The following is a 15,081-nucleotide window of genomic DNA, read 5'->3' on the forward strand; positions in this document are numbered from 1 at the left end:
CTTAAGTTGTAGGACTTAGATTCACCCTCAGTTCTTTTGACCCCCTAATTCAGTCAGTGTTCTTTTCATTACATCATAACTCTGATGTGAGCATCCATCAGATCTATCCACAGGTATTTATTAAGCACTTAGATACCTGGCACTGTCTAGGTGTTAGGGATATGAATACAAAAAAAAAAAAAGATAAGAGCTTCGACTCTTAGAAGGCAATTAAAAGATTCCTACTCTCAAGGAGCTTACATTCAGTTGGGGGATATGACATTTGAAGTGTATAGAAAATAAATTCATTATTGTTTAATACGAGGTAGTTAGAGAGGGAGGGCACTATGTATGGAAGGATCAGGAAGTGTTTGCCATAGAGTATCGTGCTTCGGTTGTATCTGGAAGGAAGAGAGAGATTCTCTTCCCAAGTGAGAAAGGAGCAAATTCTAGGCATGAAGAAAGGCTAAGGCTAAGGCATAGAAAGAGAAGTTTTCTGTATTGGTGAAATAGATTGGGTGAAGATTTCCGTATCACCTTTTACCAAATGAAGGGATGGCTGGACTTAAAATTTGCCTCTCTAAGTGTGAGAAAGATCATAGGGCCAAAAAATTACAGCTGGAAGGGACTTCCTAAGATCATCTAGTCCATCTCATTTACTTTACAGATAACAAAACTGAGGCCCAGAGAGATTAAGTAGTTTGCCTAGGGTTACGCAGAGATTAGCCAAGACATGATGAGCCAAGATTTGAACTCTGATGCTTATGTGCTTTTCTTCTCTCAGGCTATCCAAAACGACAGTATAAATTGCAACTTTGCTGGTGTTGCCCTGGGTGATTCCTGGATTTCTCCTGCAGGTAAGGCTTCTTTCCCATTTCCCATCCCAAAAGCCTGTGTTTTAGACCCATGACTAGCATGATATCTTGACTCTGCAGCTCCTTGCAGAGGACAGCAGTTTTTGACCAATTGTCCTCCTCCAATATTAAAAAGACTCCCAGAGCTTCACAGGACGAGTTGGAAAGGAAATTTCCATTTGTTTTGGAAATTGCTGAATAGATGCATATTACAACAGATGGTCTTTTTTCGCCCTCCCAATTTCATTAGCTTCCTTGTCCCAACCACACATAAGTTAGCTGATTTTGTATTTAATTTGAATACTGAAGATTTTGGGGTGTGGCTTCTGGAGTCCGATGCAGGTAAATGTTGGTTTAGTGCTGTACATATCCCTCCCGCGGGTAAGGCTGTCAGTAAGAAAATATAGTGACTCCACTTGAAAGATAGCTTTATGGTCTCATATGTGGGCACACTCTTGCTTTGTATGTTTCTGATGATGGGTCATTCTTGCCATTATTCTTGCCATTTCTGAAATAGGATGAAAATCACATGAAATGAACTGAGTCACCCCTCAGAGCTATTGCTTTTCATTTTTCCTTTTTCATTCGGAGCTTTGGCTCTTAGAAAGCAATCAAGCTTTTGTGGCCTTAAAGTATCCCTAGGACGTGAGAGGCTTCCTGTGCTTGATCATAGAGCCTTTGAATAAGAGCAGCCTCAGAGGTCATTTAGTCTAATTTGCAACCCAGGGCAAGACAGGACTCTCCTCTACACCACTGAACATTTCCAATGATGGTGAATTTACTCTTGCAAGACATCTCATTCTACTGTTGGACAGCTCCAATTGTAGAAAATTCATCTTATTTTGAACCAAAATCTTCCCTCTTTAAACTTCTACCTGTTTTTTCTATTTCTGCCTTCTAGTGCTACATAGGAAGGATTAGTTTAAAATCTAATTAGGGGGATTAGAATATCTTAATCTCACTTCCCCATGACTGTTCTTCAAATAGTTGAAGATGACAGTCATATAGTTTTCCTTTTTCACCTTTCACCTTCCTTATTTCTCTACCAAAGTCAGCAAACTTGTTCCTTTAGCAGGTCCTCAGATAACATGGTCTTCAGCTTCCTGCCTAAAATCTGGCACCTAGTATTGAACCCAATATTCCATAATGCACAGTTAGGCAGGGAATTTTCCCAGCCTCTGGCTCTTTAGGTTCATGGAAGGTTCATTTATTTCTCCTGTTTATGTAAAATTATAAAAAACAAAAGACAAACCCGACATTCTGCAAAGCTAATGCCAGTGAGTTTGGTGGGTATGTTAGATTTGTCCTCAGCCTTCCTTAATTAAGTCATTCTCTGAAACAGTAGCCTTAGAACACGGGGAACAAACAGGATATAGGCCAATATTGTGGGGATGAGCAAGTATTTAAAGCAACCAGAAGACTGGGAAATGGATAGAGAAGCCACAACCTACCTGTCAACTACCTTTCTGTAGGAAGACTTAATTATTTATGACAACATTTATTAAACATGCAATTAAGTCTTGCTACTCAGCTTTGGAGCATGCACCCACCCTATCCCCATCTCCTACCCACAGAGAAATCCATGAGTATCACAAACAGTATGATTCTGAGTTAAGGAGACAGGAAGTTATGAAATAAACATTTCAAAATTCTGTTCAGGAGTATAAGTTAAGTTTTGCTTTTTTCTCTTGAAGACAAAGCTGTGACAAGCTTCCTTTATCCATTCTGCATATATGTGGTTCTCTTTAGATTCTGTGCTTTCCTGGGGACCTTATCTGTACAGCATGGTAAGTGTTATTTCCTTTATTCCCTTTATTATATCTAGCAACTAAATTCCTTCAACTGGAAATATAAACATCTGGAATTGTGTTTGCATTGAATTGTCTTCAAATTGCCATTTCTTTTATCAACCTAATAGCTAGTTTATTTAATTATCCTTGGAGGCTAAAATGAGATTGGTGATTTCTTTTTTTTTTTTTTAATGAACAACCAACCTCCAGAATATGTGAGTAAATAAATCAGATTCATCGTTTTGTCAGGCATATGAACAACTCTTCGTGTTTTAACAGTCCTTGATTGAAGACAGCTGTCATCAGTTAAATACACTTCAGCTATTTTGCACGGAAATTCTTCCCTAAAGAGATTTTTTTAATTGATGTCCTTTGTTTTTTATACCATAGTTATATCTGAGTAGAGACCCCTCCCATTCCTCTCCTTCACCACTACCACTACCACCACCACCATCCCAGCCCCATCATTAAAACCTCCCTGGTATTGAAGAAGAAACTGCTATGCAAAAACAACCAATACAATGAACACTCTCGATGACAATGACTTGTAGTCTTCTCTCGATAGCGTCCTACCTCTTCAAAGGGGAAGGGAACATGTTACATGATAGGAAGGGAGGGACCAAGATGGCTCATTATAATTATTCAAAATTCCATTTTCTGTTAGGGTTTCTTTCATTTAAATTATTTTAGTCATTGTGTATATTTTCTTGGTTCTTCTACCTTCCCTCTATATTAGTTCATCAAAGTGTGCCCATGTCTTTCTGAATTCTTGAATTTAATTATTTCTCATGGCATGATAATATTCCATTAGTTCATTCAGTCATTTTATAATTAGCAGATACTCACTTTGTGTCCAATTCTTTGCCACCATAGAAAAATGCTGTTATGAATATTTTGGTATATTTGGTGTCTTTATTTGTATTTCACGGTACTTATCACAGTGCCTGGAAGAAGTAAATACTTAATAAATTGCTCATTTAGTAACTGACTGTCTTTGACCTACTCAGGGTATATACTTCACTAGTGAGATCAAAGGATATGAACAATTTAGTAGCTTTCCTTACATAATTCCAAATTGTTTTCTGGAATGGTTGGACCAATTCATAGCTCTACAAGTAAAGCTTGTCTTCCCATAGACACTCCAATATTTGACTGTTTCATTTATGTGAAGTGAAACCTCAGAATTGTTTTAAATCATATTGCTCTTATTAGTGAATCAAAGCATTTTTGGTATCATCATTTAACTTGCATTTCTTCTTTTTGGAAACTGTTTATTCATATCCTTTGATATTATCCACTGGGATATTATCCAATGGGAATAACTCAGCCTTATATTTGCATCAGTTTCTTTTATATCTTGGATGTCATATCCTTATCAATGACATTTGACGTGAAGATTTCTTCCCACTTGGCAGTTTCTCCTTTTTTCTGCTGCATCTATTTTATATATGCAAAAGCTCTTTTAATCAAAATTGTGTGTGTGTGTGTGTGTGTGTGTGTGTGTGTGTGTGTGTGTGATCTCTTCTATCACTTGATTGGTAAAGAATTCTCTCTCCAGCCACAGATCTTAATGATACCTTCTTCTATTCTCTATTATTTTTGTAATATAACATTTTTTGTTTAGGTATCTTCACTTTTTCCCCAAAATTCCAGACAATTGCTTGATATTTATTTTTCACATTTTTATTTTACAATGATAAATCAGACTTTCTATGAGACCAAAAGGACCCTCATCCTCAGAACATAACCAAGGTTAGGCTTTTAAATTAACAGTGCTCTTTTTCTTCTCTATTTGCATTCTAGTCTCTTCTGGATGACAGAAGTCTAGCAGATATGACAAAAATTGGAGAGAAAATTCTAGATGCTATGAATAAGAGACTATATGAATGGGCTACCCAACTGTGGGCAGATGCAGAAATGTTTGTGGAGCAGGTGAGAAGAGAAGTCTATTTAGTAAATTCAGCTATCAGACCCATGGGCTCAGGATCTAAAGAAAAAAGTGTGTGATGAGCAAGTAAGAGCAGCATGACTTTTAATTTAATTTCAGGACACAGATGGAGTGAACTTTTACAATATTTTAAATAAAAATCCTCCTGAGTTTACAATGAAGACAAGCCAAGAATTCACCCAGGATCATCTAGGTGAGTTGGGCCTGGTGACCTTAGGTCATTCTTACCCTGGAAAAGTGCCCAGGAACTGTTTTTGCCTTTCTTTAAGTCCCCAGCTTATAGTACAGTACCTGGCATACAGTAAGTGCTTAATAAATGTATGTTGATTGACTTCAAGGGGAAACAGACTTGGAAAATTCCTGTCTGCCTTAAGCCCATTGTTATTTGCCCTTTATCTAGTTCAAATGCCTTATTGATGCATAATTTCCAAGCTGAAAGTCCTTTTTAACTGAATTCTCACCTCTTTGCAAATTATTGAATTTATAGGTAAGCTGTTTTTGTTATCTCTTTTTGCTTCCATTTGTATCCCCAGTGCTTAACACAGTGCCTGATGCATAGTAAGTATTTAGTAAATGCCCTGAGACTTGACTTCTGGTGTAAGACTGTAGCCTCCCCTGACCCAGGTAGTCTACATCCATGACTAACCAGTAGAGAACTCCCAAGCCCAGGATTCAGCTACACACTAGATAGAATCTGATCTTGTAGTTTTTCACTGCCTTTCTTTCCATGCTATGGTGTGTTTGGGTGCAACCAGGCTACACACAGCCTTATGTAGTGCTCAGGGTCTGACTTCATGCCCTCTTTCCCCAGTTCAAGTTCTAAACACATCACCAGGGCTCCCAAGCTCTGCACAGGCACTAGTACCCACTAACTTACACTTTTGCCAGAGCATCTCTGCTATTGACTCGCTAATCTCGTAGGAATATGTACACAGGCAGAACCTTCTCACTACAAATGCTGAGATTCTTTCTGTCCTACTGCATTCATAGATACCCTAAATTCCAGTCAACACATACCAGCTTCCAAACTACTTTCTGATGCTCCTAAATATCCCCAAGGACTGCAAATCTCATCTCTCCTCTCTTCCTTCAACCACTTCCCCAAATGTCCCTCAACAGGAGCAGCTACTTCTCTTCCCCTCCCAATCCTAAAGCATCCCTAATCCTAACTTTGGTTCTCTTAGAGTTGAAAAGCAAAGGAATGAAGTTCACCTTTCAAAAGTAACAAACTATCTTCACTTTCAACTTGTATTTCTTTGGGGGACAGCCAAGATTATTCTTTCCTATCTTCCAACTGAAACACTCCCTTGACTTCTCCCACCCAAACTCTAACCCTACCACATCGGTGTACCTGAAGCTACGAGACTTTATACTGATGTTTGTAACTTGATCTTTCAAGTACTTTCACTTTGGAGTCTTTGTAAGAAAGACTCTGTCCTGCAATTTTTTTTTCACTTTTGGATTTATTTTCAGTCCAATGACTCAATGCAGACTGGTTTTGTTTCAGTTCGACTTTATCACCGCCATGTGAGACCACTGCACCAGAATAAGTTAAGTGCGCTCATGAATGGACCCATCAGAAAGAAGCTCAAAATCATTCCAGATTTTGTCACCTGGGGAGGTATTAGTTAATATTATTAGGTTCTATTTGTAGAGGGTTTTGGAGAAGACAGTTCACATTTTTGTTTATAAACTTTAATGTTTGCTGTATACTTTTCCTCCATATTTTATCGATGCCTATTGTTTCATTCACAATATCCTACCCCCGCTTTGAATCTGCTTTTGTAACAAAGCAATAAGCAGAGCAGGCTGAGAAAGTCACCAAGTCTGGCAATGTATGCAGCATTGACACCTACAGGTTCCTACCACTACTGAGAAAAGGGATGTGTAACATGTTCTCCATTCTCCAAAGCCAAGATTGATTTCTACTTGAATTCAGCTGGCTTTTAATGTTATTTTCTTTTTCTTTATTGTATTGATTGTATATGTTGTTTTCGTGGTTCTACTTTCTTCACTTCATACAAGTCTTTCCACTTATCTTTGAATTTCTCATATTTATTTCTTATGGCACTATAATATTCCATTACATCCATACACCACAATTCATTCAGTCATCCACAGTTCATTCAGTCATCCCCCAACTTGGGGGCATCCACTGTGTTTGCAGTGTATTTGCTAACATAAAGGATGCTACTACAGATAATTTTTTCCACGTGCCTTTCCTTCTATAATTGCCCTTCTTAGAGTATATGCCCCTAGTAAGAGCTCTGGGGCAAAAGGTAGGAACAATTCCATCATTTTTCTTGCATAATTCTACATTTTTTCCCTAAAATGGTTGGACCAATTTGTTGCTGCACCAACAGTGTATGCCTCTTTCAAAACTCCTCCAACATGGACTGAGCCTATACTTAATCTTATTTACTAATTTATGGGGTATAAGGCAAAACCCCAGAGTTATTTTAATGTGCATTTCTCTTATTAGTGCCTTAGAGCATTTTTTTTTGCAATTGCTGATCATTTGCATTTCTTCTATAAATTCTTTGTTCATGTCTTTTAACTACTTATTTATCAGAGTCTTCATCTTATATTTGTGTCACTTGTCTATATATCTTGGATAACAAACTTTGATCAGCAATATTTGATACAAAGAGGCAAGGATTTTTTTTTTCCCACTTGACATCTTCCCTTCCAGCTCTTAGCACAGTGCCTGACACATTGCAGGCATTTAATAAATGTTTGTTGACTTCTTATCCTAGCTACATTGATTGTGTTCATGCAAAAGCATTTTAATTTTATGCATGCAAAATTTTTTAAGTGTCTTCTGTCAGTTCAGTTATTATCCCCTCAAACCTGTAAGGAATTGTCCCTATTCTACAGATGGTGTAGCCTAGGCCCAGAGGACATAAATGACTTGCCCAAGGTAGTGTAGCTACAGCTAGTGCAAAGCCAGGACCCAAACTCCGGTCTTCTCAATCCCTGCCCAAGGCTCTCTCTTTTAGGCCACTTTGCCTCTGGAGACCATCATTGCCCCTTTCTGTACCACTTTTTTAAGAAGAAACCATAGTTGAGGCTATGTGAATTGGCTTAACTTGTTAAGGTTTTCTCATAGTGCCTAGCACAAAATGATTAATGGAGACCTAGAAGCATCTGGCTTCTGAGCCTCTGTCTCACTTTGTGACATTAGGCAAACTACTCCCTCAACGTCTAGTTTCTCTTATAATAAGATGTAATGAAATCTGCCAAGTGACTACCAGGCATTTTCATGAAATGTGCCAGTGATTCTTTTTATACTTGCCCATCCTTCTCTCCGTCTTTGGTTATCACAGAGTTAAGTAGGGTGTTTTAGGACCAAGGCCAGAAACCATGCCTTGAGAACTTAACCCTTTCATTCTAGAACTCTTATCCTGAGGCTCAGCTGGTGAACTTTTTCACTGCCTACTATATCGGCCTGCACTCAGCCACGGTTTACTCCCCAGCCACCTCCTCCCACCACACCCCTTCCAGTTCCACAACCATCATGAAATCAATATTGGAAAAGGTGTGCCAATCTACTTCTCTATGGCTTTACTCACCAACCTAGTAACTTTCCAAAACAAAATACTCCTTTCCAGTTACCATTCCCTTATATATATTATCTCTGTCCATTAGAATGTAAACTCCTTGAGGGCAGGATTATTTTTGTCCTTTTTTTTTATCCCCAGCCCTTAACACAGTGTATACGTAGGAAGCATTTAATAAATGTTTATTCATTTATTGAGTCAGGGCCATGTTAACCAAGCACCTGTAATTGATTCATTGCTTAGAACAGTACTACTAAAGTACATTATATACTGAAACTGCTTATGTCATGTACCCAGTGACTCCTCTTATTCTGATTATGTCAAGCTTAATCCAGTTTTTCTCCTTCCTACATATGCAGAACAATCAAGTTCAGTTTTCAGGAACATGGAGAAGGACTTCATGAAGCCTGTGATTAACATTGTAGATGAACTGCTGGAAGCTGGCATCAACGTCATAATTTACAATGGGCAATTAGATCTCATAGTGGATACCATGGGTAGGGAAGTTTGGGGAGGATGAAGAGGGGGAGACAATTAGATCTCATAGTGGGTACTATGGGTAGGGAAGGTTGGGGAGGATGGATAGGGGGAGACAATTAGATCTTATAGTGGATACCATGGGTGGGAATGGTTGGGGTGGATGGAGAGAGATATGATAACATGGAGAGAGTTTCAGGAATTGACCTGAAAACAAACAGACAATGAAAATTCACAGACTAGGCAAGTGGAATTGATGATATTAAGTTTGTCGGGAAGCTGGTTATCTATTTTCTATTGGGTCTTCCCTGCCAGTCAGCTCTTAAACCTTGTGATAAAGGAGTAGGACTACTTTGTCTCTGCTCTCTACATCTCCTCTCCAGCCTTTCAAGTCAAGTTAAAGAGTATTAAGCAACTACTATTTGCTAGACATTATGCTAAATGCTGAAGGTACAAAGGAAGGCAAAAATAGTCATTGTTGTCAAGGAGCTCACATCCTAATAGAGGAGGAGTGGACTGGGAAAGGCATTTGAGCTGAAACCTGAAGGAAATCATGGAAGCCCAGAGGCAGAGGTGAGGAGAGATGGAATTTCAGGCAAGGGGAACATCCAGGGTTAATACACCAGGTTGGGAGATGGTGTCTCCTGTGCAAGGAACAAGAAGACCAGTGTAACTAGGCTGAATAGTACATGGAAGGGAGCGAAGTGTGAGAAGCCTGAAAAGGTAGGAAGGGAATGAGTTATGAGGGGTTTTAAATACCAAACAGGATTTTATATATAATGTTGGAGGTGAAGGGGAGCACTGAAGTTGAATGAATGGTGGGGCAAGGATGGGAAGGGCATGGTCAGACCTGTGCTTTAGGAAAGTCACTTTGGTAGCTGAATGAAGGACTGGAGTGAAAGAAAAAGAGAGAAGGCAGGAAGTATAAGGATGGCTAGTGCCTTGCTTCTTCTCCCAGTTTTGGAGGCCAATGTCAGTGGATAGTAAAGAACACAGAGAAGAATAATTTGGAAGGAAACTAGAAAGATAGGAGAGGGCCAGGTGCCCACTTCAGATTTGAGAAGTGCCCAACAAACTACTGTCATCATTCCACATAGCCTGCTCTTTGTCTGTTTAGGGAGCTGACTTTGTTTGGAGCTGTCTCCTTGCCAATACAGTTATTTATGGGAGTCTCTTAAAGCCATATCAGGTTGCTAGAGGGGTATTTGACTCTGTAGCAATTACGTGGAAAACTGGAAACTTGTGCCTCTCTGCGGTGCAAATAGACCTGGGTGGCCCATTTCTGTGGGTTATAGCCCTTTTGTAGGCAGTCACTGACAGCAATAGGAGAGGGTCTTGTTGGAGACAGCTAATAACTTTCATTTCTTTGTCTTTCTCATCACTGACAGGTCAGGAGGCATGGTTGCGTAAACTGAAGTGGCCTGAGCTGACTACTTTTAGTCAGATGAAAAGGAAGCCTCTGTATGTTAATCCTGAGTCTAATGATACATCTGCTTTCTATAAGTCCCACAAGAACCTTGCTTTCTACTGGATTCTCAAGGCTGGCCACATGGTGAGAAAAACACAGCTTTTGTTCCAGATTGAAAAGTGTGTGGTCTCTAGACTGGCATGCACAGGCATACTGGAGAAGCAGAAGGGAGAAGAATGCTGGCTATTATAGCCTGAGCTATGTGTCTTTCTATGGGCAACTAGGTGGCATAGTGGGTAGAGCGCCAGGCCTGGAGTCAGGAAGACCTAAGTTCAAATCCGGCCTCAGAGACTTATTAACTGTGTGACCCTGGGCAAGTCACTTAACTCTATTTGCCTCATTTCCTCATCTGTAAAATGAGCTAGAGAAGGAAATGGCAAACCATTCCAGTATCTTTGCCAAGAAAACCCCAAATTGGGTCATGAAGAGCAGGACATGACTAAAAACAACTGAAAAACAACAAAATGTATCTCTCTAAACTTTTTAGTGCTAGGACTGGTGCTGATGCTTTTACTGAAATCTCATCGTTAGAGAGTCATTATTCTTGAGGCTGACAAGTTACTAGGTAAACCACCTGATAGCTATTTTGCACTTATTTTGTGTATTATTTAAATGTGTATGTGTTGTCTCCCCTGATAAAACAAGTTCCCAGAGGGTTCATCTGAACAGTGCCTGACATGTGGTAGGCATTTAATAAATGCTTATTGATTAATTAAGAAGGTGAACAGAGTGGAGTCGAGTGAATTTGTGAAATCAAATGTTTTCCTCCTAAAACTAGCTAAAATGTATTATGTCCTGAGGGAATGGGAGTTTTGGCTGGGTATGAGGAACGAGGATGTGTTTTGGAGCATAGGGGCACCAAAGAGAAGGAGCTAGCCTGGGTGGGGTGGGGTGAGTCCCAGGGGAATCGTAAGCATTGAGAACACTGAGATGTAGAGATGAACTGGCGACCATGGCCATCGGCCACAAAAGGAAACAACAGGCAGTGCGTAAATTCGGCACAATTTACATCTGCTGGGGAAACCAGACAGCACAAGTCATTATGGGTTCTTTACCTGGAAAAGACATTAGATACATGCAAACCATTTTAAAATCTTTCTGATTTTCCATTCCTTCAATTATTTCTATTGGTTTTACTTCAGATAATTTCTTGGTTTTCCATGACTCTTTTAAAATAGAATCTTGACACTCCCCTCACACATTCCAAGATTAGGAGGTTCTTTGCCATGGGAAATGTGACTCTTTTTAAAAGTATGCCCCAAGTATTATTTTTATGATTAATATCTTAATGCTTTATAGCATACTCTATTTAATGTTGCCCTGACCTATATTATCTGACAATAATAGCCTTAATACATTAAATTAAATGCTACCCAGGATGGCTGCAGAAAAACCTGGAAAGACTTCTATAAACTGATGCAAAGTGAACTCAGCAGAGACAGGAGATCATTGTACCTGTGTACAACTGTGTAACAGCAAAACTGTACAATGATCAACTCTGAATCACTTAGTTATATTCAGCCATACAATGATCCAAGACAGTTCTGAAGAATTTATGATGAAAAATGCTATTTACCTCCAGGGAAAGAACTGATACAGTCTGAATGCAGATCAAAGCATGCTTTTAAAACTTTTTTTTCTTTGGGTTTTGTTATGTTTTGTTTTGGTTTTTTGTCCGTGTTCTCTTTTTCAAGATGGCTAATGTGGACGTGTGTTTTGCATGACTGCACATGTGTAATCTATATCAAAAGGCTTTCCTTCTCGAGGGGGGGATAGGAAGAAGATAGGGAATTTAGAATTCAAAAATTATAAAAATGAATTATTTTTGTGTGTAATTGAGGGAAAAAAATAAAATAAAAACATTCTTAAGAATAAAAAAAATAAGGAACAGCTAGGTGGCGCAGTGGATAGAGCACTGGCCCTAGATTCAGGAGGACCTGGGTTCAAATGTGGCCTCAGACACATAACACTTACTAGCTGTGTGACCCTGGGCAAGTCACTTAACCCCATTGCCTAGCCAAAAATTAAAAAAGAATAAAAAAATAAATGCTACCCTAATACTGCAAAGCCCTGACATAACATTCATCTGATACCTGGAATTAGGTAGCTAGCAACTGCCTCCAGAACCTTATTTCACTTAAACTTGTGTTTTCAAGGATCCACCTGTACTTATTCTTTCTTTCTTTGTTTCTTCCTTCCTTCTGTCTTTTCTTCTCCTCACCTCTCCCTCTTTTCTCTCTGCTACTTCTCCTCCTCCTTCTCTCTCTCATTAATATGACCATGATGCAGTGGAAAGAGTGCTAGATTTGGAGTCACCACCTGTAGTCACATCTCAGTTCTGCCACTTCTTGTGTGACCTTTGACAAGCCACTTAACTTCTTGGCCTCTCCACTTCCTGCCCTCTAAAGTCAGGCAATTTAAAGGGCCTTCAAGTTCCCTTCCAGTTCTCCATCCAAAAGCCTTCGATCTCTTGGACACTACTCCCTAACCCCTGGTCCCCAAAATGAACCTAACAATAGCAATGCCATCATAAACGCTAATATCTGGACTCCTTTTTCTTCCCAGGTTCCATCTGACCAAGGGGAAATGGCCTTGAAAATGATGAGGATGGTGACTGGACAAGAAGAGAGCTGAGATGGAAGCCACCTGGCTTGGCCTCTGTAGCTCAGTACAATGTCAAGGCTGTTGACAGTGTCAAGGGCACATCATTGAGTTGGGCAACTGAGGTGCCGGAGGCCTTTCTTTTAGACATCAAAAAATTAACTCCTTATGATCTGTGGAGCTTTGAGTCAACATACAAGTCTTCCTCAATTGAGTATTTTGCTGTGACTGAAGGCCTCCCACAACTACCTTCCTAAAATGCCCTATGGTTTAGGGCTGGGTTTTGGTAGTGGGGGGTTTTGTTTGCTTGTTTCTTGGGTTTTTTGGTTTTTGGGGGGGTTTTTTTTGCTTTTGTGATAACTACAGGATGCCTAAGACCTTTTTTATGGACTTGTTTTCATCAGGATAAGATTTCAAGTGTTTTTGTGCTTCTCATTAATGAAGCCAATCCTGGAATTGTTTTTGAATTTGACATCTTTAATTAGTTAAAAGGATCCAAATTTCTTCTATGTTCACTTTGTCAATAACACATCAGCAGTCAGCATTTCAGTATTGAACCCTCTTGAGGCTTTTGTTTACACTTTTAAAAAAATCATCCAATACTGGTTGCCTGCACACACAAGACTTCAATCCTATAAGCATTTATAAGTGCCTAGTATATGCAAAGCACTGATACTAGCAAATTTCCTATGTGGACCTGAAGAAGGAGAGCAGGCTCTCAACTTCCTCCTGTCTGTTGAAGAAAGTTTTAATTCTGACACCACCGAACCATCAGTAGACTGGGATTCAGCCTCTCCTGCTACCTCCTGCCTGTCTACCCTCTGATTGGTCTCATCATTAGAATCTACCCATAACTCCCATCAGATCTAACCCTTCATGCCTTGACCATTAAAAATGAAAATGTTTCCTCATTTCACTACCTTGGTCTTTTCTTTAACACTAGACTGTTCTCAGGTTCTCTGGCAGATGTAATTCTGATGTCTTACTCCATAGTTCAAAGTGGTAACATCATTGAAAGTGACAGGAAGAGGGCAGGCTTGCAGTTCCTAGGTAGGACTGCTGCAGAGTGGATTAGCAGGTCCACAACAAAACTCATTATCTATCTCTCTAAACCCAACTCCTCCAAACTCCACCATCTTTCTAGTCTCCCACATTCGTAATATCAGTGTTATCTTTGACCTTACTTTTACTTTCCCTCTAGATGGATTCAGTTGCCAAACTATCTCCTACCTCCCCAGAATCTCTCACATCTGTCCTCTTATCCACTTCTCTCCACTCTCATGGCTACCACCCTAGTTCAGGTACTTAATCACTTCTCATCTAGACTATTGAAAAAGTTTCCTATTTAGTCTCCCTGCCTCCAATCTCTCCCTATTCAATTATCCGCACAGCTGACAAAGTAGTTTTCCTAAAGCACTGATCTGACTGTGAGTAAATTCCAGTGGGTCCCTAGTACTCCTAGTCTCTGGAATCAAATATAAACTCAGTTTGAACTTTAATGCCCTTCACAATCTTGCCCAATCCTACCTTTCTAAACTTATCACTCATTATTCTCATACTCATTATGATTCTGTCAAATTTGCCACGGTACACTTCCTCGAACACAGATTTCCGATCTCCCATCTCCATGCCTTTGCATGCGTGGAATGACTCCATCCTCTCCTTTGCCTATTAAAATCTCTAGCTTCCTTCATAGCACAGCTCCAGCCTTATCTTCTACTTGAAATGAAACCTTTCCTGATCCTTCCAACTGTTAGTGCCTTTTCCCCAATGCTTTATATACACGTGTGTATATACAGATCAATTTATCAATCAGTCTATCTATCTTGTCCTTCCTCACTAGTTTGTAAACTTTGATGGCAGGGCCTTTTGCCTCCCTTTTTGTCTCTGCTGCCTAGCATAGTGCCTAGCACACAGTAGTTTTTTAATGTTTGTTGGTGGATTTAGTACAAGGTGTGTTTTGTTTTGCAAGGTCAGTAAGACTTGAGTGAAGTTATAGCTTGATGGGAAGTTTGTAGTTTATGTAAAATATGGCGAAAGGTAATTTATTTCCAAGTCAGCAAAAATTTATTAAGTACCTACTAAGTGCACAGGATTGTTTTTTGGCATTGGAGATTCAAAGACAAAAACAAAACAGACCCTGACATCAAAGCTCCATGCCTCTAAAAATCTCTTCCCAGGAAGATGAAAGCTTTGAGGTTTTTTGTTTTGTTTTCATTTCCAGTGCCTAGCACATAGTAGGTGCTTAAATATCAATTCATTTGGAAATAGTTTCACATGAACCAAAATCTGCCCACCTCAGCTTTAGTTTCATTATAGGGCATCACTAAAATCTAGCTAGCTGTGTAAAACAGTCCCTGGCCTTCAGGGGCCATACATTCATAGGACAGGTTCTGGATCTCAC

At 39.5% G+C, this 15,081-nt stretch overlaps 1 protein-coding gene across 2 annotated transcripts in view; it reads left to right on the top strand.

Annotated features, from left to right (window-relative positions):
- The window catches only part of SCPEP1 (serine carboxypeptidase 1), a 30,365-nt gene extending 16,772 nt beyond the window's left edge, over positions 1 to 13,593 (top strand). Inside the window, exons 6-13 of one of the 2 annotated variants that reach the window (XM_020991924.1) lie at positions 764 to 836; positions 2,583 to 2,620; positions 4,427 to 4,555; positions 4,671 to 4,764; positions 6,079 to 6,192; positions 8,491 to 8,628; positions 9,997 to 10,160; positions 12,642 to 13,593. In XM_020991924.1, the coding sequence (XP_020847583.1) occupies positions 764 to 836; positions 2,583 to 2,620; positions 4,427 to 4,555; positions 4,671 to 4,764; positions 6,079 to 6,192; positions 8,491 to 8,628; positions 9,997 to 10,160; positions 12,642 to 12,710 (819 nt within the window). In that variant the 3' untranslated portion in view covers positions 12,711 to 13,593. The remainder of the gene's footprint in view (positions 1 to 763; positions 837 to 2,582; positions 2,621 to 4,426; positions 4,556 to 4,670; positions 4,765 to 6,078; positions 6,193 to 8,490; positions 8,629 to 9,996; positions 10,161 to 12,641) is intronic. The other variant, XM_020991925.2, reaches the window with a different exon arrangement.
- The last annotated feature ends 1,488 nt before the right edge of the window (positions 13,594 to 15,081 follow it).

Source organism: Phascolarctos cinereus, unplaced genomic scaffold (assembly GCF_003287225.1).
Source record: "Phascolarctos cinereus isolate Bilbo 61053 unplaced genomic scaffold, phaCin_HiC Scaffold_5;HRSCAF=322, whole genome shotgun sequence".
NCBI lineage: Eukaryota > Metazoa > Chordata > Mammalia > Diprotodontia > Phascolarctidae > Phascolarctos > Phascolarctos cinereus.